This window comes from Heterodontus francisci, chromosome 8, assembly GCF_036365525.1.
Source record: "Heterodontus francisci isolate sHetFra1 chromosome 8, sHetFra1.hap1, whole genome shotgun sequence".
Lineage (NCBI taxonomy): Eukaryota > Metazoa > Chordata > Chondrichthyes > Heterodontiformes > Heterodontidae > Heterodontus > Heterodontus francisci.
Genome location: NC_090378.1, coordinates 106,341,293 through 106,362,415, shown reverse-complemented (window position 1 = coordinate 106,362,415; position 21,123 = coordinate 106,341,293). Strand labels below are relative to the sequence as shown.

At 43.3% G+C, this 21,123-nt stretch overlaps 1 protein-coding gene across 1 annotated transcript in view; it reads left to right on the top strand.

Moving 5' to 3' along the window:
• The window catches only part of LOC137373236 (torsin-1A-interacting protein 1-like), a 59,310-nt gene extending 38,354 nt beyond the window's left edge, over nt 1-20,956 (top strand). The window contains exons 14-18 of the mRNA XM_068038087.1: nt 7,146-7,235; nt 7,399-7,428; nt 8,393-8,482; nt 10,769-10,798; nt 18,611-20,956. Coding sequence (XP_067894188.1) covers nt 7,146-7,235; nt 7,399-7,428; nt 8,393-8,482; nt 10,769-10,798; nt 18,611-19,383 — 1,013 coding nt within the window. The 3' untranslated portion in view covers nt 19,384-20,956. The remainder of the gene's footprint in view (nt 1-7,145; nt 7,236-7,398; nt 7,429-8,392; nt 8,483-10,768; nt 10,799-18,610) is intronic.
• The last annotated feature ends 167 nt before the right edge of the window (nt 20,957-21,123 follow it).

Genomic DNA, 21,123 nt, shown 5'->3' with positions numbered 1-21,123 from the left:
AGGCAAATTTTACAAAGCTGAGAGGTGATCTATCTAGCAAAATGTGGACTGGATACAGCTTCTTGAAGGAAAATCAGTGGCAAGCCAGTGGGAGGCATTCAAAAGTGAGATTCTACGGGCACAGTGTAGACATGTCCCCACAAAGAAAAAGGGTGCTCCTGCCAAATCTAGAGCCCCCTGGCTATCTAAAAGCATACAGGGTAAGATAAAGCAGAAAAAGAAGCTTATGACAGTCACAAAAAACTTAATATTTTAGAAAGCCTGGAGGAGCATAGAAAGTGCAGGGGTGAAGTAAAAAAGAAAATTAGGAAAACAGAGAGGACATGAAAAAATATTGGCAGCTAAAATCAATGAAAACCCCAAAGATGTTTTTATCAGTACATTAAGAGCAAGAGGATAACTAAGGAAAGGGTAGGGCCTATCAGAGATGTACAAGCTAACTTATGCGTGGATGCAGAAGATGTGGGCAGGGTTCTTAATGAGTATTTTTGTCTCTATCTTCACAAAGGAGGGGGATGATGCAGACTTTGTAGTTAAAGAGGAGGAGTGTGAAATATTAGATTCAATAAGCATAATAAGAGAGGAAGTACTAGAAGGTCTGACATCCTTGAAAGTGGATAAATCACCAGGGCTGGATTAATTGTATCCCAGGTTGTTAAAGGAATGCCATCTTCAAATCTTCACTAGATAAAGGCGAAATACCAGAGGATTGGAGGGCTGCAAATGTTGTACCATTGTTTAAAAAGGGTGTGAGGGATAGACCAAATAATTATAGGCCAGTCAGTCTGACCTCTGTGGTGGGCAAATTAATGGAATCAATTCTGAGAGATAGGAAAAAATGTCACTTAGGCACGGATTAATCAGGGATAGTCAGCAGTGGAAGTTGTGTACATAGATTTTAGTAAAGCATTTGACAAGGTCCTACGTGGCAGACTGGTCAGAAAAGTAAAAGCCCATGGGATATAGGGGAATGTGGTGAGTTTGATACAGAATTGGCTTAGCGACAGGTAACAAAGGGTAATGGTTGACAAATGTTTATGTGAATAGAAGGTGGTTTCCAATGGTGTTCCACAGGGTCTCAATGTTGGGTCCCTTGCTGTTTGTGGTATATATTAATGATTTGGATTTAAATGTGGGAGGCATGATTGGGAAATTTGCAGATGACACAAAAATTGGCCGTATAGTTGATAGAAGAGGTTAGCTGTAGACTCCAGAATGATATCAATGGTTTGGTTGAATGGGTGGAAAAGTGGCAAGTAGAATTCAGTCTGGAGAAGTGTGAGGTAATGCATTTGGGGAGGGCACACAAAGCAAGGAAATACACAATAAACGGGAGGATGTTGAGAGGGGTAGAGAAAGTGAGAGGCCTTGGAGTACATGACCACTGGTCCGTGAAGGTGGCAGGACAGGTAGATAAAGTGGTGAGGAAGGCATATGGAATGCTTTCCTTTATTGGCCGAGGTATAGAAAACAAAAGCAGGGATGTAATGTTGGAACTGTATAAAACGCTGGTTCGGCCACAGTTGGAGTACTGCATATAGTTCTGGTCACCACATTACAGGAAGGACATAATTGCTCTGGAGAGAGTACAGAGGAGGTTTACAGGAATGTTGCCAGGGCTTGAAAGTTGCAGCTATGAGGAAAGATTTGAAAGACTAGGGTTGTTTTCTTTAGAAGAGTGGAGGCTGAGGGGAGACTTAATTGAGGTGTACAAAATTATGAGGGGCCTAGATAGAGTAGACAGGAAGGACCTGTTTCCCCTGGCGGAGAGGTCAATTACCAGGGGCTCCAGATTTAAGTGATTGGTAGAAGGATTCGAGGGGACATGAGGAAAAACGTTTTCATCCAGAGAGTGGTGGGTGTCTGGAATTCACTGCCCAGATCGGTAGTGGAGGCAGGAACCCTCAACTCACTTAAAATGTACCAGAACCTGCACTTGAAGTGCTGTAACCTGCAAGCCTACGGACCAGGTGCTGGAAGGTGTGATTAGATAGGGGGGTTCGTTTTTTCAATCGGCGCAGACACGATGGGCTGAATGGCCTCCTTCTGTGGCATAACTTTTCTATGGTTTTGAACTGGGTCATCTCTCACAACTGTACTAATGTTACCCTTAATTAACAGAGCTACCCCGCCACTTTTCCTAGCTTCCTGTCCTTCTGAAATGTTAGATATCCTTGAATATTCAGGTGCCAGCCGTGGTCACCTTGCAACCACGTCTAAGTAATGAATATCAGGTCATACATATTTATTGCTGTTTGTGCAAACAATTCATCCGTTTTGTTCTGAATGCTGCGCACATTCAGGTACAGAGCCTTCAGGAAACTCTGACCCTGTCTACTGGTGTACTCGTAAGTTTGTACGCTCTGTCCCTTGCTGCTGCACTCTGGCTATAGTTCCCCATGTTGCTACCCTGCACTATTGCCTTGTCCTTTCTCTTTGATTTAACACATCTCCCCTCACTTGATCCGTCCCCACCACTATTTAGTTTAAATCCCTCTCTACTCCCCTAGTTATTTGACTCACCAGAACACTGGGCCCAGCACAGTTCAGGTGAAGACCATCCTAACCATACAGCTGTCATTTTCCCCAGTACTAGTGCCAGTGCCCATGAATTGAAACCCATTTCTCCCACACAAATCTTTGAGCCACACATTTAACTCTCTAATCTTATTTACACTATGCCAATTTGCTCTTGGCTCAAGTAGTAATACAGAGATTATTACCTCTTGCATTTTAATTTAGCCTCTAGATGTTCATAATTTCTAAGCAGAACCTTTTTCCTAGTCCTATCTATGTCATCGGTACCCATGTGGACCACGACAACTCCTGTGCTGCAACCATTCTATAATTCTCTGACGACTCAACAAGTTGGTACAGTGAGCAGCTAAGCCACAACGACCAGATCTCAGCTGAATCAGCTGATCTTGGTCAAAAGGTGGGAATGGCATATACGAATAGGCCATTCGGCCCCTCAAACTTGCTCTGCCATTTGTTAAGGTCATGGCTGATCTGATTGTGCCCTCAACTCTACTTTCCTGTTGACCCCCTATACCCTTTGACCCCCTTGTCAATCAAGAATCTATCTAAATCAGCCTTAAAAATATTCAATGGCCCTGCCTCCATGGCTCTCCAGGGAAGAGAGTTCCACAGCCGAACGATCCTCTGAGACAAAAAAATTCTCCATCTTATTAAATGGGACCCCTTATTTTTAAACTATGTCCCCTGGTTCTAATCTCTCTCATAAGGGGAAACATCCTCTCAGCATCCATCCTGTCAAGTCCCCTCAGGATCTTCTGTTTCAATAAGATCGCTTCTCATTCTTCTAAACCTCAATGGATACAGGCCCAACCGTTTCAACCTTTCCTCATAAGATAACCGCCCCCCACCCCAGACCAGGAATCTGTCAAATGAACCTTGTCTGAACTTCTATTGCACTTATATCCTTTCTTAAGTAAGGGGACTAAAACTGCACACAGTACTCCAGATGAGGTCTCACCAACGCCTTGTACAACTGCAGCAATCTTTACTTTTATATTCTACTCCCTTTTCAATAAATGACAACATTCCATTTGCCTTCCTAATCACTTGCTTTACCTGCATACTAACATTTTGTGATTGATGTACCAGGACCCAGATCCCTCTATACCACACAGTTCTGCAGTCCCTCTCCATTTAAATAATATACTGCTTTTCTATTCTTGCCGAAGTGGGCAAGATCACATTTTCCCTCATTATACTTCATCGACCAAATTTTTGCCCACTCATTCAACCTATCTAAATCCCTTTATATATCATTATATCCTCCTCACAACGTATTCTCCAACCTATCTTTGTGTCATCAGCAAACTTAATAACCATATATTTGGTCCCTTTATCCGGGTCATGTATACAGATTGTAAATAGTTGAGGCCCCAGCACTGATCCCTGTGGCAGTCCACTAGTTACACCTTTCCAATCTGAAAATGACACATTTATCCCTACACTCTGCTTCTTATTAGCTAAACAATCCTGAATCCATGCTAATAGATTACCCCCTACACCATGAGCTTAGTTTGTATAGTACCTTTAATGTGGCACGTAATCAAATGTCTTTTGGAAATCCAAGTACACCACACCTACAGGTTGCTTGTTACTTCCTCAAATAAATCTAATGAATTAGTCAAACATGATTTCCCTTTCACAAAACCATGTTGATGCTGCCTGATTGCATTAAGATTTTCCAGGTGCCCTGCTATAACCTCCTTAATAATAGATTCTAGCATTTTCCTTATGACAGAAGTTAGGCTAACTGGCATGTATTTTCCTGCTTTCTGTCACCCTCCTTTCTTGAATAGAGGAGTTACATTCGCTATTTTCCAATCTGATGAGACCTTTCCAGAATCTAGGGAATTTTGGAAAATTACAACCAATGCATCTACGATCTCTGCAGCCACTTCTTTTAAGACCAGGGATAGGCACCAACATTTTGCACCATGGATATTAAAATTATTGACTCAGCCACGGACATGGGGGCAATTAATCTGTATATAAAGTGTATAGCCAACCTAATGCCATCAAAACACAGTTCAATTTTAAAACACATTTCTCCCTCTAAATAAAGTAGCTAAGCATACAAACCTCAGTGGAGAGCAGCACAACTGTATTAGCTATTTAGAAAGCAAAACAGTATGCAATGCCAATGTAAAATTACTTTTGTTGGCAATAGAGCTAGCTACACCATGTCCAAATACTGCGTTAGCATGTAGCCAGCCAGCTAAACCATTACACGATAAAAATCAGGATTGTGAGAAGTAACTTTGTCATTCAACCAGTAACATAGCAAATAATTTTCCACACTGGAAACAGAGTTTAGTTAGCTGTCTTAGCTATCAAGCTAATAATAATAAATTGACGGAAACCTTTTTGGTGGGATCCTTGCTGTTTGTAGTGTACATTAATGATTTAGACGTGAATATAGGAGGTATGATCAGTAAGTTCGCAGATGACACGAGAATTGGTGGTGTCGTAAATAGTGAGGAGGAAAGCCTTAGATTACAGGACGGTACAGATGGGCTGGTAAGGTGGGCGGAGCAGTGGCAAATGGAATTTAATCCTGAGAAGTGTGAGGTGATGCATTTTGGACGGACTAACAAGGCAAGGGAATATGCAATAGATGGTAGAGCCCTCGGAAGTACAGAGGGTCAGAGGGATCTTGGTGTACTTGGCCATAGATCACTGAAGGCAGTAGCACAGGTAGATAAGGTGGGTAGGAAGGCATATGGGATACATGCCTTTATTAACCGAGGCATAGAATAAAAGAGCAGGGAGGTTATGATGGAGCTGTATAAAGTGCTAGTTAGGCCACAGCTGGAGTACTGTGTACAGTTCTGGGCACCATGCGATAGGAAGGATGTGATTGCACTAGAGAGGGTGCAGAGAAGATTCACCAGGATGTTGCCTGGGCTGGAGCATTTCAGCTATGAAGAGAGACTGAATAGGCTAGGATTGTTTTCCTGAGGGGCTGAGGGGGGACCTGATTGAGGTATACAAAATTATGAGGGGCATAGATAGGAAGAAACTTTTTTTCTCTTAAGAGGTATCAATAACCAGGGGGCATAGATTTAAGGTGAGGGGCAGGAGGTTTAGAGGGGATTTGAGGAAAAGAAATTTCACCCAGAGGGTGGTTGGAATCTGGAACACACTGCCTGAAGAGGTGGTAGAGGCAGGAACCCTCACAACATTTAAGAAGTATTTAGATGTGCACTTGAAATGCCACAGCATACAAGGCCACGGGCCAAGTGCTGGAAAATGGGATTAGAATAGATAGGTGCTTGATGGCCTGCACGGACACGATGGGCCGAAGGGCCTGTTTCTGTGCTGTATAACTCTGACTTATCCTGGCTTAATATATGGGGAACAGAGCACTGAACTGGGGACCGTGGAAATGTATCAGCTAACCTCAGCATACTTCCGAAATAGTTCTGTTGAGTGCAATAATTTTTTCTCTGCCTTAAAATTTTACTCCAATGGGGAGTCGACGGACTGGATTTTACAGGGCTGTCGACATTGGGATTGTGGTGGTGGGGAGGCGGGGTGGGGGTGCCGGAAGATCATTTCAACAGTGGCCCGCCATGGAGCCCGACGCCGGGAGGGCCAGGCCTGATCCTCCCGGTGGCGGTCCCCACCGCTGGGCAACGGTACCCAGCTTACCATATTGAAATGAGAACAATAAACTTACCAGCTATCCTACAGGTGGGCCGCAGCCGCCCCTCCCGCGCCTTCACTTTCCCGTTTGGAAAAAGTGGGTGCCACAGTGGTGGGGAAGGGGTGAACGTGAGAGTTTTAGTGTGGAACAGGGGGGTGTCAAACTCTCATCATTAGTGTAGGGGATGGTGGGAAGGGGTGAACTTTGTACAGTTTGGGGGGCGGTGGGTGGAAGGTCATATTTGTAAGATAAGTGTTTTGGCGGGAAAAAGAGAAAATTCTTAATTTTACTGTTATTGGGGGGATGGAAAAAAGGGGTGACAGAATTTTGATTTGAACAGTTGGCGGGGGGTGGTTCCCTTTAAAAATTTAAATTAGCCGGCAGGACTGACTGTGCTTTAAAAATAGCGCCAGTGCCTGTGCACAGGCAGCTGATGCCATTGCCGCTGTTGGAGAGCCCGCCCCTCCACATGATTGGGGAAGGGGGTGGTGGGTGGTGGAGGCCAACTGGGGTATTTAATTGAGCCTCTGCGCAGGAGCTTGCAGCGGCATGCAGGCTGCCATTTACTTTTGCCCACCACTGCTCCTGGTGGCGGGCGCTTAAAACCCAGCCCAACATTTGTAGCACTGCAAATTAACAATTGAAGTGAAGGCCTAGCATTGCTCCATTCACTTAAGGTACATTTGATGCAGATTTATTTGGGGTCACCTGCATGGAGTGGCTGTTCTGTACTTTAGCTATTCAGAAACTGGGGGATCCATAAGACAATTTGACCAGGTATTATAGTGGTTACGAGCCTTTTCTGCAGCCTGCTGATAGGAGCAGACAGTGATGTTTCAGATTACAAACGTGCCAAATGAAAAGAGATCAATCTTGTTATTGAATATATTGGAGATACTTTAAATGTCCATGCTTTGTTGCATTCTAACATAGGTTCCTATTTATTCTCTCCTTCCTGTAGCTGACATTCACCAGCCCTTGAGCTACAGGGATCCCCAAAATTACATTGATGCAAAACGAAATGTTCAGTTTAAGGGGTCGAGTTTGGCAGGTAAGCAGGTAACAAGCTGTTTGGGAGTGCCAGTTCTAGTTTCATTAGGTAAAAGGTACAGTACACTACAAAGGGACCATGTATCATGTTATTTTTGCAGGTATACTTTTATGTTTTATTTCTTGATACTAGTTTTAAAATTGTCATCCCCTTTTTTCTGCAGATCATGGAATCAAACAACAAAAATATAAAGGTAAATTGAGTCAGATAACCATTGGGAAACAAAATACTAACACTGAAGTACAAGACAATGGTGGAGCTTTACAATATAAACTTATTTGTTTTGAGGCTTAAAAGAAGCTCAGTGCTGACTGTAAGGGTTCTTGTTCGAACCTAGTGCCAACCCAGATCCCAGTGGACATAGGCACCCAGGGCAAATTTGCCCTTCATTCAACACTAATTGGTAATTTCACTTAGAGAGGCCATGGGTTGACTGGTGTGGATGGTAGGAAGTTGGTGCACTGGTGCTGTAGTTAGTGCTCCCTTGAGGTTGGGGTGGTTGAGGCACGTTGTTGGAACAGAGCAGAGGAAGCTTTATTTTGTATGGAACTGGTAACTGTCCTTATTGCTGTCCTGGGAATGCATGCTGCTGACACTGGGTGCCTGAAATATTAGACAAAAATAGAGGAAACTCCAGCTGCATTGTTTAAATTAGTAACGGGAGTCACTTAAGAGACTTAACGAAAGTTAGAATGCATTCAAACCTGGCTCGGGTATAAAATTAAAACCCAACCCGGGCCCGACCCGACCACAGCCAACCCGAACCCGACCCCGAGTCCTTTAATGTTTTTTTCACACCCGACCTGACCCAACACAAATATCCTTCATCTGTTCCGGCAGCAGGCTATTCCTGCAGATGGAGTTGTGTGGAAGCATGGGTAAGACTGATCTCGTTACTTCCCGGTCACCTGTGGCTGTTCTGTACTTTAGCTATTCAGAAACTGGGGGATCCATAATACAATTCTACCACGAATTATAGTGGTTACGAGCCTTTTCTGCAGCCTGCTGATAGGAGCAGAGAGTGATGTTTCAGATTACAAACATGCCAAATGAAAAGAGATCATTCTTGTTTTTGAATATATTGGGGGAGATACTTTAAATGTCCATGCTTTGCTGCACTCTAACATAAGTTCCTGTTTATTCTCTCCTTCCTGTAGCTGACATTCACCAGCCCTTGAGCTACAGGGATCCCCAAAATGACATTGGTGCAAAACGAAATGCTCAGTTTAAGAGGTTGAGTATGGCAGGTAAGCAGATAACAAGCTGTTTGGGAGTGCCAGTTCTGGATTCATTAGGTCTTAATGGGCTTCTAATTCTTTGGAGAATTGGGTTGTAAAATTATCCACGCACAAAAGTGTCTGATGATGGCCACTTTTGATGTTTTTGGAGTGCATCCAATGGGCAGAGTGTGAGTCTTCTCAGTACACCATAAGAACTAGGAACAGGAGTAGGCAATTCAGCCCCTTGAGCCTGCTCCACCATTCAATATGATCATGGTTGATCTCATCTCAGCGTCAACTCCACTTTCCTGCCCGTTCTCCATAACCCTTCAACCCATTACCAATTAAAAATCTGTCTATCTTCTCAAAATTACTCAATGTCCCGGCATCCACTGCACTCTGGGGTAGTGAATTCCACAGACTTAAAACCCTTTGAGAGAAGTAATTTCTCCTCATCTCTTTTACATCTGCTACTCCTTATCCTAAAACCATGACCTCTCGTTCTAGATTGTCCCACCAGAGGAAACATCCTCTCGACGTCTAATTTGTCAATCCCCTTAATCATCTTATATACCTCAATTAGATCGCCTCTCATTTTTCTAAACTCTAGAGAGTAAAGGCCCAAACTGCTTAATCTCTCTTCATAAGACAATCCCCTCATCTCTGGTATCAATCTAGTGAACCTCCTCTCAACTGCCTCCAATGCAACGACATCCCTCCTCAAGGGGACCAAAACTGTACGCAGTACTCCAGGTGCGGTCTCACTAATGCCTTGTACAGTTGCAGCAACACTTCCCTACTTTTATACTCTATTCCTTTAGTAATAAATGCCAAAATTCCATTTGCCTTCCTTATTACCTGCTGCACCTGCATACTAGTTTTCTGCAATACATGCACGAGGACACCCAGATCCCTCTGCACCGAAGCACTCTGAAGTTTCTCTCCATTTAGATAATTTGCCTTTCGATTCTTCCGACCAAAATGGATAACCTCACACTTATCCACATTAAACTCCATCTGCCAAATTTTGGCCCATTCACCTGACCTATCCATATCCATTTGTAAATTTCTTATTTCTTTATTGCAACTTACTGTCCCTCCTATTTTAGTGTCATCTGCAAATTTGGTTATAGTACCTTTTATCCCTGCATCCAAGTCATTAATATAGTCTGTAAATAGTTGGGGCCCAAGGACCGAACCCTGTGGCACCCCAGTAGTTACATCTTGCCAACCAGAAAAGGACCCATTTATCCCGACTCTCTGTTTTCTGTTGGTTAGCCAATCCTGTATCCAAGCTAATAAATTGCCCCTAACCCCATGTGAACTTACCTTGTATATTAACCTTTTGTGCGGCACCTTATCAAATGCCTTCTGAAAGTCCAGATAAACTACATCTACAGGATCCCCATTATCCACTATACTTGTTACATCTTCGAAGAACTCTAGCAAATTAGTCAAACCCAATGTAAGCTTCATAAAACTATGCTGACTCTGATTTCTAAGCGTCCTCTTATTACTTCCTTAATAATGGATTCTAACAATTTCCCAACAACAGATGTTAAACTAACTGGTCTATAATGTCCTACTTTCTGCCTCCCTCCCTTTTTGAATAAGGGTGTTATATTAGGATTTTTCCATTCTACTGGAACCTTTCCTGCATCCAGGGAATTTTGGAATATTAAAACCAATGGATCCACTATCTCTGCTGCCACGTCCTTTAAGACCAGAGGATTTAGGCCATCACGCCCTGGGGACTTGTCTGCCTTCTATCCCAATAGTTTGCTCAGTATGTTTTCCCTAGTGATGATGATTGATAAATGACTGCTCACTGACATTTCACAAAGCACCCTTAATGCCAGCAGCAGGAGGAGATATGCCATGGTGCCATGGCCTCTTCTCAATCCTTAGATCCCAGAATTGATTGGGAGTGTATAAGTGCTTGAACTGCCCGCACCAACCAATCCTCAATATTGTCCTCCAGATGAACAGAAACTCCATATTGATGAGTGGGCAATCTGCCTGAAGACCTGCTGCACTTGGAATTGTTGTGTAACCCAGGTGGCATCAGACAATGTTGAAAGACTCCCATATGCCTCCCATAAATTTGTAGAGTAGAATCTTCCCAAAATCAGGAGTTGGATTCAAAGAGACCTTAAAGACAGTTGCTGAGGAAATGGAAATGTTATCCTAGAATGGTAAAAGGTACAGTACACTACAAAGGGACCATGTATCATGTTATTTTTGCAGGTATACTTTTATGTTTTATTTCTTGATACTAGTTTTAAAATTGTCATCCTCTTTTTTTTTCTACAGATCATGGAATCAAACAACAAAAATACAAAGGTAAATTGAGTCAGATAACCAGTGGAAAACAAAATACTAACACTGACGTACAAGACAATGGTGGAGCTTTAAAAATATAAACTTATTTGTTTTGAGGCTTAAAAGAAGCTCAGTGCTGCCTGGAAGGATTCTTGTTCGAACCTAGTGCCAACCCAGATCCCAGTGGACATAGGCACCCAGGGCAAATTTGCCCTTCATTCAACACTAATTGGTAATTTCACTTAGAGAGGCCATGGGTTGACTGGTGTGGATGGTAGGAAGTTGGTGCACTGGTGCTGTAGTTAGTGCTCCCTTGAGGTTGGGGTGGTTGAGGCACGTTGTTGGAACAGAGCAGAGGAAGCTTTATTTTGTATGTAACTGATAACTGTCGTTATTGCTGTGCTGGGAATGCATGCTGCTGACACTGGGTGCCTGAAATAGGAAAAATTCTATTTACTAGCATTAAATCTAAACAAAAATAGAGGAATCTCTAGCTGCATTGTTTGTTTAAATTAGTAATGGGAGTCACTTAAGAAACTTAACAAAAATTTAAATGCATTCAAGCCTGGCTCAGGTATAAACTTAAAACCCAACCCAGGCCCGACCAGACCACAGTCAACCCAAACCCGACCCAAGTCCTTTAATTTTTTTTCGCACCCGACCTTATCCAACACGAATATCCTTCACCTGTTCCAGCAGCAGGCTATTTCTGCGGATGGAGTTGTGGGGAAGCATGGGGAAGCCTGATCCCGTTACTTCCCAGTCATCTATGGAGTGGCAGTTCTGTACTTTAGCTATTCAGAAACTGGGGGATCCATAATACAATTCTACCACATTATAGTGGTTACAAGCCTATTCTGCAGCCTCCTGATAGGAGCAGAGAGTGATGTTTCAGATACAAACATGCCAAATGAAAAGAGATCATTCTTGTTATTGAATATATTGGGGGAGATACTTTAAATGTCCATGCTTTGCTGCACTCTAACATAAGTTCCTATTTATTCTCTCCTTCCTGTAGCTGACATTCACCAGCCCGGGTGCTGGACTCGGAATATTGACCCGACCTGAACCCGACACGTAGTCGGTTCTCGTCGGGTTTGGGTCGGGTCACCAGGTTTTAGAATGCATGGAATTAGAGACAACATGTTGGCTTGGATAGGGAATCTGATTAAGATGGAGACAGTAGTGTTCATAGGTATGCACTCAAATTGGCAGGATGTGAATAATTGTGTCCCTCAGGGATCTTGACTGGGCCCTCAGCTTTTCACTATATGTTTAAATGACTTAGCTGAAGCAATAGAGAGCCATACATCTATGTTTGCTGAGGACACTCATTTAGGTGGCTCAGTAAATGGTATGGGAGCAAAAGGTTGCAAAGGGTAGGTCATCTCTGACTAATCTTGTGAGCAGGCAAAATTGGCAGATGGAGTTCAGTGTGGGGAAGTGTGAGGCCATCCATTTTGGACCTAAGGAAAATAGATCAGAGTATATTCTGTTACCGTCAAGTGAGGAGGGGTTGAAGGGCTTCCCTCCTTTCCCTCTTCTTGTTAGACCACAACAGGTTTAATTCTTTCTTAAAGTGGGTGTTTGATTACTTACTTGCTATTAGCAAGAACCAATCGGACAGGTTTTCTTGAGTTAACAAAGAACGAGGTTACCTTTATTGTACCTAAACCGAATTAATATAATAAACAGCGTGCCAATTTTCACACTCACACACACACACACACTAGAGGTTTACACACACACAAATAGGTTACAGAGCGGGGATAGGTAGATCGGTTGAGTTTTAGAGTCCATAAAAAAGGTATACAGTCTGTGGAGTTTTGTGATTTGGCTGGTTTCTAGCTGAATTCAGTGGCCCTGAGGCTTTTAGTTTGAAAATGTAGATGACTGGTTTGGTAAGTCTCTTCGAGATAGCGTTGCGGATGATTTCCTCCAACGGGGTTTGGATTGTATCCGGACTATGCAAAGGTGGTCAGTCAACAAGCAGGATTTGAAAGCTGGAATGGAGAGAGAGGGACCCCCACTTAGGGTCTGCTCATGTCAGAGTCCAGTTGCTTTTCTACTGCAGAGAAAACACCAGCTTAAAACCACAGACAGGGAGGGGCTTGTCACATGACAGTCACTCAGTGACTCAAACATAGCAGTTAACAGTATTTCCCTGCTTGCTGAAAGAACTGGTAGTTCCTTTAAACTTCCTAGGTCTTGGTTCTTGCTGAGAAATGCAGCCATTTTGTCTTCCTCCTCACAGTCCTTTGCAATGTAGGATACAATGTTACAAACTAGGTGATCATCTTAAGCTGCCAGCAGTCATCCTGTTTCAAATGTTTTTTTTTTAATATAATTTTCAGTGGACCAAAGAAAATTATCATTCAACAAAACACATTGGCATAACACCTCCCCACCATGCAAAATGAAATGTGACAACAGGAACATTTCGTAATGAGGTCACAAATTAAAAACCTGTACACACACACACAAACTCATCAGTCTCACTGTCATGGCCATACTCTAGTTTTAATTATTTACAAACTAGGTGATCATCTTAAGCTGCCAGCAGTCATCCTGTTTTAAATGTTCTTTTTACATTTCTTTTAAAAAAATATATAAATTCAGATCTCCAGTCAGTGGACCAAAGAAAATTATCATCCAACAAAACATATTGGCATAACAATTCTAAATGGTGGGAAGCTAAGAACTGTGGATGAGCAGAGGTATTTAGGGAACCAAGTATAGAAATCACTAAATTAGTGGACAGGTACAAGAAATAATTAAAAAGGCTAATGGAATGTATTTTATCTCAAGAGGACTGGAATACATAGGGGTGGAAGTTATAATACAGTTGTATAGAACTATGGTCAGACCCCATCTGGAGTACTTCAGTTCTAGGCACGTACGTTAGGAGGTATATCTTGGCCTTGGAGAGGGTGCAGAACAGATCCATCGGAATGATACCAGGGCTAAAAGGATTAAATTATGAGGACAGGTTGAAAGGACTAGGCTTATATTCCCTTGAATATAGGTTAAAAGGTGATCTAATTGAGCTGTATAATATGATGAATGCATTTGGTAATATAGAAGGGAGATACTATTTCTTCTGGTGGAGGCATCCAGGACAAGGAGGCATAACCTTGAAATTAAAGCTAAGACGTTCAGGGTGATGTCAAAAAGGGTAGTGGAAATCTGGAACTCTCTTCCCCCAAAGAGCTGGTGAAGCTAGGTCAGTTGAAAATTTCAAAACCAGGATTAATAGATTTTTGTTAGGGAAGGGTTATAGAGCCAAGGCAAATCGATCAAGTTAAGATACAGTTTAGCCATGATCTAACTGAATGGCAGAAGAGGCTTGAGGGGCTGAATGGCCTCCTGTTCCTATGTTAGCACACCTCCCCACTTGATCAGGTGCAGCTACCAATGCCATTCCTGTGTGATGTGTAGGCAGTGTTGGAAATACATAACCGCAGCTTCCAGTTATGGCTCAGTTACAAGGCCTGGATAGGACAAAAAAAGCACTGTGCAACCACTGTACCAGCTGAATGCCATTGCTGATTCTGTAGTCATTAATGTAGCAGATCTGGAGGCTCTAGTGGGATGGAGAGTCCTTCCTCCCCACCCCAACACCATGTGCTTTGCTGGAGCAACAACAGAATGCACCACACAAAAGGTTAATATTCAAGGGCTCATGGTGTGCAGGGAAATATATTAGTATAGATGGAAGATTGGTCATCGGACAGGGAGCAGAGAGCGCGGATAAATGGGGTATTTTCAAGTTGCCAGGCTGCAACTAGTGGAATGCCGCAAGGCTGAGTTAACCATTTACAATCTATATTAATAACTTAGACAAAGAGACCAAGGGGAATGTATCCAAGTTTGCCAACGATACAAAGCTAGGTGGGAATGTAAGCTGTGAGGAGGACACAAAGAGGCTGCAAAGAGATATAGAGAAGTTAAGTGATTGGGCATCAGGGTGGCTGATGGGAGTATAATGGGGGGGGTGGTGCAGGGAAGAGTGAGTTGTTAATAACTTTGTTAATAGTAGAAAAGCAGAATATTTTTAAAAGGCATTTAATTTTTAAATGTTGATGTTCAGAAACACTAGGGTGTACTCATAGATGGACACAAAGTTAGCATGCAAGTACAGCAAGCAATTAGGAAGGTAAATGGCTGTTGGTTTTTTTTTGCAAAGGAATTGAAGTACAAGAACAAGGAAGTCTTGATACGATTATACAGGGCTTTGGTGAGACCACACCTGGAGTACTGTGTATAGATTTGGTCTCCATGTCTAAGGAAGGATATAATTGCCCTGGAGGCAGTAGAGCGAAGGTTCACTAGATTGGTTCCTGGGATGAGAGGTTGAGTAATTTGTGCCTATACTCTATGGAATAAAAACAAGAAACGCTGGAAATACTCAGCAGGTCTGGTAGCATCTGTGGAGAGAGAAGCAGAGTTAACGTTTCAGGTCAGTGACCCTTCATCAGAACTGGCAAAGATTAGAAATGTAATAGGTTTTAAGCAAATAAAGTGGGGGTGGGGCAAGAGATAACAAAGGTAAAGGTGTTGATAGGACAGGGTCACAGAGAATAACTGACCAGAAGGTCATGGAACAAAGGCAAACGGTATGTTAATCGTGTGTTGAAAGACAAAGCGTTAGTGCAGAAAGGGTGTTAATGGACGGAAAAACGAACAGTCCTGGCCCAAAGCAGATACATGAAAAAAAAGTAGGCAGGCACATGGTAATAAAATGAATGATGAAACAAACTAAAATAACAGAAAAAAGAAAAAAAATAACTGAAAATAAAAAGGGGGGCCCCATCATGCTCTGAAATTGTTGAACTCGATGTTCAGTCCGTCAGGCTGTAGTGTGCCTAATCGGTAAACGAGATGCTGTTCCTCGAGCTTGCGTTGATGTTCACTGGAACACTGCAGCAAGCCCAGGACAGATATGTGGGCATGAGAGCAAGGGGGTGTGTTGAAATGGCAAGCAACCGGAAGCTCGGTGTCAAGCTTTCTGAATGAATGGAGGTGTTCCGCGTTTGGTCTTCCCAACGTAGAGGAGACGGCATTGTGAGCAGAGAATACAGTATATTAACTTGAAATAAGTACAAGTAAATTGCTGTTTCACCTGAAAGGAGTGTTTGGGGCCTTGGATAGTGAGGAGAGAGGAGGTAAAAGTGAATGCATTACACCTCCTGCAATTGCACAGGAAGGTCCCTTGGGAAGGGGATGAGGTGTTGGGGCTAATGGAGGAGTGGACCAGGTTGTCACGGAGGGAACGATCCCTTTGGAATGCTGACAGGGGAGGGGAGGGGAGGGGAAGATGTGTTTGGTGGTGGCATCACGCTGGAGGTGGCGGAATTGGCAGAGGATGATCCTTTGGATGTGGAGGCTGGTGAGGTGGAAAGTGAGGACAAGAGGAACCCTGTCATGGTTCTGGGAGGGAGGGTGAGGGTCGAGGTGTGGGAAATGGGCTGGACACGGTCAAGGGACCTGTCAACCACAGTGGGGGAGAATCCTCGGTTGAGGAAAAAGGAAGACATATCAGAAGCGCTGTCGTGGAAGGGTGCATCATCAGAGCAGATGTGTTGGAGACAGAAAAACTGGGCGAATGGAATGGAGTCCTTACAGGAGGCAGTCTGTGAAGAAGTGTAGTCAAGGTAGCTGTGGGAGTCAGTGGGCTTATAATGAATATTAGTAGACAGCCTGTCCCCAGAGATGGAGACAGAGAAGTTGAGGAAGGGAAGTGTCGGAGATGGACCATGTAAAGGTGAGAGAAGGGTGGAAATTGGAAGCAAAGTTGATAAAGTTTTCTAGTTGGCGGCAGGAGCAGGAAACGGCACCAATATAGTCATCAATGTACTGGAAAAAGAGTTAGGGGAGGGGGCCTGATTAGGACTGGAACAGGAATGTTCAACATATCCCACAAAAAGACAGGCATAACTAGGACCCATGCGGGTACCCATATCAACCCCTTTTACCTGAAGGAAGTGAGTGGAGTTGAAGGAGAAGTTGTTCAATGTGAGAACAAGTTCAGCCAGGCGGAGGAGGGTGGTGGGGACTGATTGGGCCTCTGTTCAAGGAAGAAGCGGAGAGCCCTCAAACTGTCCTGGTGGGGGATGGAGGTGTAGAGAGACTGACATCCATAGAGAAGGGGAGGCGGCTGGGGCCAGGGAACTAGAAATTGTCAAAATGACGTAGGGCGTCAGAAGAGTCATGGATGTAGGTGGGAAGAAACTGGACCAGGGGAGAAAAGGTAGAGTCAAGATAGGAAGAAATAAGTTCAGTGGGGCGGAACAGGCTGAGACAATGGGTCTGTCAGGACAGTCCTGATGTGGATTTTAGGAAGGAGATAGAAGCGGGCTGTCCGGGGTTGCGGGACTATGAGATTGGAAGTTGTAAAGGGAAGATCTCCAGAGATGTGGACAGTAGCTTGGATGTTCGTTGGTGGGATCTTGGTCCAGGGGGAGGTAGGAAGAAGTGTCTGAGAGTTGGCGCTGAGCCTGTGCAAGGTAGAGGTCGGTACGCCAGACAACAACAGCACCACCCTTGTCTGCAGGTTTGATAATTTTGGGATTAGACCTGAGAGAACGGAGTACAGCAAGTTCAGAGGGAGACAGGTTAAAGTGAGTGAGGGAGACAGAGAAATTGAGATGGCCAATGTCTCGCCGACAGTTTTCAATGAAAAGATCAAAAGTGGGTAAGAGGCCAGAGGGAGGGCTCCAGGTGGAGGGAGAATGCTGGATTCTGTCAGACCTGCTGAGTATTTCCAACATTTCTTGTTTTTATTTCAGATTTCCAGCATCTGCAGTATTTTGCTTTTATTTTACTATACTCTGAAGTTTAGAAGAATGAGAAGTACTCTCGTTGAAACATACAAGGTTCTGAAATGGCTTGATTGGGTAGACACTGAGAGGTTGTTTCCCCTGGCTGGGGAATCTAGAACATGGGGGCACAGCCTAAGGATGGGGGCCATCATTTAGAACTGAGACATGGAGAAATTTCTTCACTCAGAGGATTGTGAATCTTTGGAATTCTCTATGCTAGAGGTTGCGGATGCTCCACCATTGAATATATTCAAGCCTGGGACAGATTCTTGATCTCTCGGGGAATTAAGGGATATGAAGAGAGGGCGGGAAGGTGGAGTTGAGGCAGAAGATCAGTCATGATCATCATATTGAATGACACAGCAGGCTTGAGGGACCATACATTCTTCCCCTGTTCCTATTTCTTATGTTCATATGGTTGTCATAGTGCAGTTTTCGAGAGAAGCCATGACGGATGGACAGGTGGCAAATCGAGAAAGTCACAAATTTGTTTGAGATTTTGTTTTTTGTGTTAATGCCAGTACTGTGGAATCTCCACCATATCAACAACAACTTGTATTTGTATAGTGCCTTTAACGTAGTAAAATGTGCCAGGGGGTTTCACAGGAGCAATTATGAAACAAAATGTGACACTGAGCCATGTGAGGTGATATTAGGACAGTTGATGTAGGTTTTAAGGCGCATCTTAAAGGACAGCGAGAGGTGGAGAGGTTAGGGAAGGGAATTTGAGCTTGGGGTGTAGACATGTGGAGGCATAGGTGCCAATGGTGGAGCGATGGAAATTGCAAGATGCCAGAATATCAAATATGTGATAGATCACGCTGAATCAAAAACTCCATAGTATTATAGAGCAGACTTAAGTAGAATTAGCTGTGATCATTTGCTTCAAGCTATGTTATTTGACTTTGCCCAATGCACATGAGACGTTGCATTGATCTGCTGTAAGGCCTTGCAATCTACCATTCCAGGAACAAAAAAAGGACTGATTGTGCCCTATCTCATCTTTCCTCAGGATCCAAGTTGTTCTGGAAGTTTGCAGTTCCAATAATGGGACTGATTGCAGTCTTAACCGCCTGCATTCTTTGCCTTTGGGTGCCCAAGACAACTGTTCACCGAATGCTGAAGAGAGAGGAGTTCCTCCAGGGCAAGATGAAAGAGATCCAGACCAGGTTCCCAAATCAGCGGGAGGAACTGTGGGTGCGAAGCACTGTTCTGTTGAAGAAGCACGTGGGCACGGCAGTGCACACTCAGCCCGTTATCCTGATGTTCACCGCTGCTCAGGATGCAAAGGGAACCATGCGTTGCCTTGTACGCATGATAGCTGAAGCTTACGTTTCAGCTTTCAATTCAAGTGTGCTGGAAATCAACGGATCTGACATGAATTCACTGAATAGTGATGAAGTGAAGCTAGGCCTAGACAACCAGCTGTCGTCTAGGTTCAAGGAAGGGAGAAAGGCGGCCATTATTCATCACTTTCAAGATCTCCCACCCCCTTCTACCCTTCTGTTCTACAAGTATTGCGACCATGAAAACGCGGCTTTTAAGGACATCTCCCTGTTGATCACAGTTTTGCTTGACGAGCCAACGTTGAACTCAGACTTGCCTCTCAACACCCTGGAGGAGACAGTCCACGACTTCCTCAGGAAGAAGCTCTGCTCCGATAAACCAGGAACATTCAACGTTATGAACATAGACAAACTGAGTGGCCTGTGGAGCCGCATCTCCCATCTGGTGCTGCCGGTCAAGCTAGAGAAAGAAATTGAAACTGGAGCCTGCCCAGTTTGAAGTGATGTGAAAGTTGTGCACTGCACAGAGTTTATGATCTCGAACATATCACGGTCGTGCACTGATTGTGCATTAATTGTGAAAGGGCATTCATTACTTGAGTTACGAATACTCAAGAGGATCCAAGTGACTTTTCACTTTTCTTACTAAAATGATACTCCGGGTCAGTGTTTTTTAAATGTCATGTTTATGAATATTAAGAATCTTGATCTAATATTTTCTGGAGTTTTGTGGGGGGGGGGGGGGGGTTCAAAACTTTTTTTTAAAAACTAACCCATATTTTGGGAATTTTGGTATTAAATGCTTGTATCATTTATATTACTAATTTTTTTCTCTACTGGAGATACTGTATGTTTTGAAATATTCTTCTGACCTCCAATCATCTTACCCGTCTAGCTAACTCACTGAGGAGACAGGTATAAGTCTGTGCAGTGCATCCCATGTAAATCTGGTTGCCAGCTTTGGCTGGATGTATTTCTGGAGGTTTCATCATATGACCTCCACCCTCCAATTGCCATTGGTCTCTCGACATGTCTGTTCTCATGGCAACACTTTCCACACCAATGGGAAAGTGACACTCAATATCTGATTGGATGATTCTTGACTGTCAGTCAAAAATCCTCGCTTTCCTAACTCCAACATTTTTATAACTACTAAACAAAAGCGTTGAGTTTTTTAAAATGCCCCTATGATTATTTTTCTGGGTTGCTTCGAGCTGTGGTTCTGGAGATTAATTTTCAATCCTTCGAGGGTTGGCAACCCTAAATGTAAGGCACTACTGATCTCCACTTGCTGCTGTGGGGAGGTGCCAAGCAGAGCCCAAGAGGCCTTGTAGAGCAGGGCGGGGTTGGAAATCAATAATTTGCAGCTGGCTGAAGAGCAGCATGGGTCGAGGCCGAGAGGCACATCAGTTTGCTGAACCTCTTTACTGCAGTGATTGCACTGGGACTAGAGAGGAGAAAACAGAAGAAGCTTGGACAGTAGCAAACAGCTGGTGTGCAAGCTAGTCCAAAACCCCATTTAATTAATCCCAGCTCTGTTTTGTACAATGGACATTGTCAGCGATTTCCATTCTGCAAGGAGCCACATTCGTAATTTAAAATATTCTCAGCAGTATGAAAATTAATTTCCACTCCCAAAAATAATGCTTTAAATTGGAATTGTATATATTTCTTATGAATGTGTTTTATATGTTTGTCTATTCACTTTGAGGAAGTACCCTATTTTTCATAGTTATAGTTACTTCTTAAATTCGTAATAAAAAATTTGTTGGAAACTTATGTTTTGCTTTTCTTCACTTCTGAAGGCTTTAAAAGAGAGAAGTTCAAGGCTCCACCTGCCTTTTTTGATATTGTGGACATTCAGGATTTCACAATGCTGTTGGTGGAAGCACAGGGAGCTCTCCCAATGTCCTGGCTAATAACATTGTTGTTGCAATGCTATCAGTTTGAGGATGGCTGCTGCATTAGATGATAGTTGCTAGTATGCCATGAGGCTCAGTCTAAATGCAAGCGTTTCTTCTATTTCATTTAATTCACTTCCCACTTAACAAAATGCCTTACCTTTACACAAGGTCTCCATTTAATGACAAAAAACAAAGAAGACCTTATCAAGAGCATACACTTGTCTCCTTCAATAGGAGTGGAGAATATGGAATGTATCCTGGAAGTGAGGAAACCCTAATAACTCAAATCTTCCTTACAAATGGTACAATTGAAGTTAAATAGTTCCTCAAGTGAA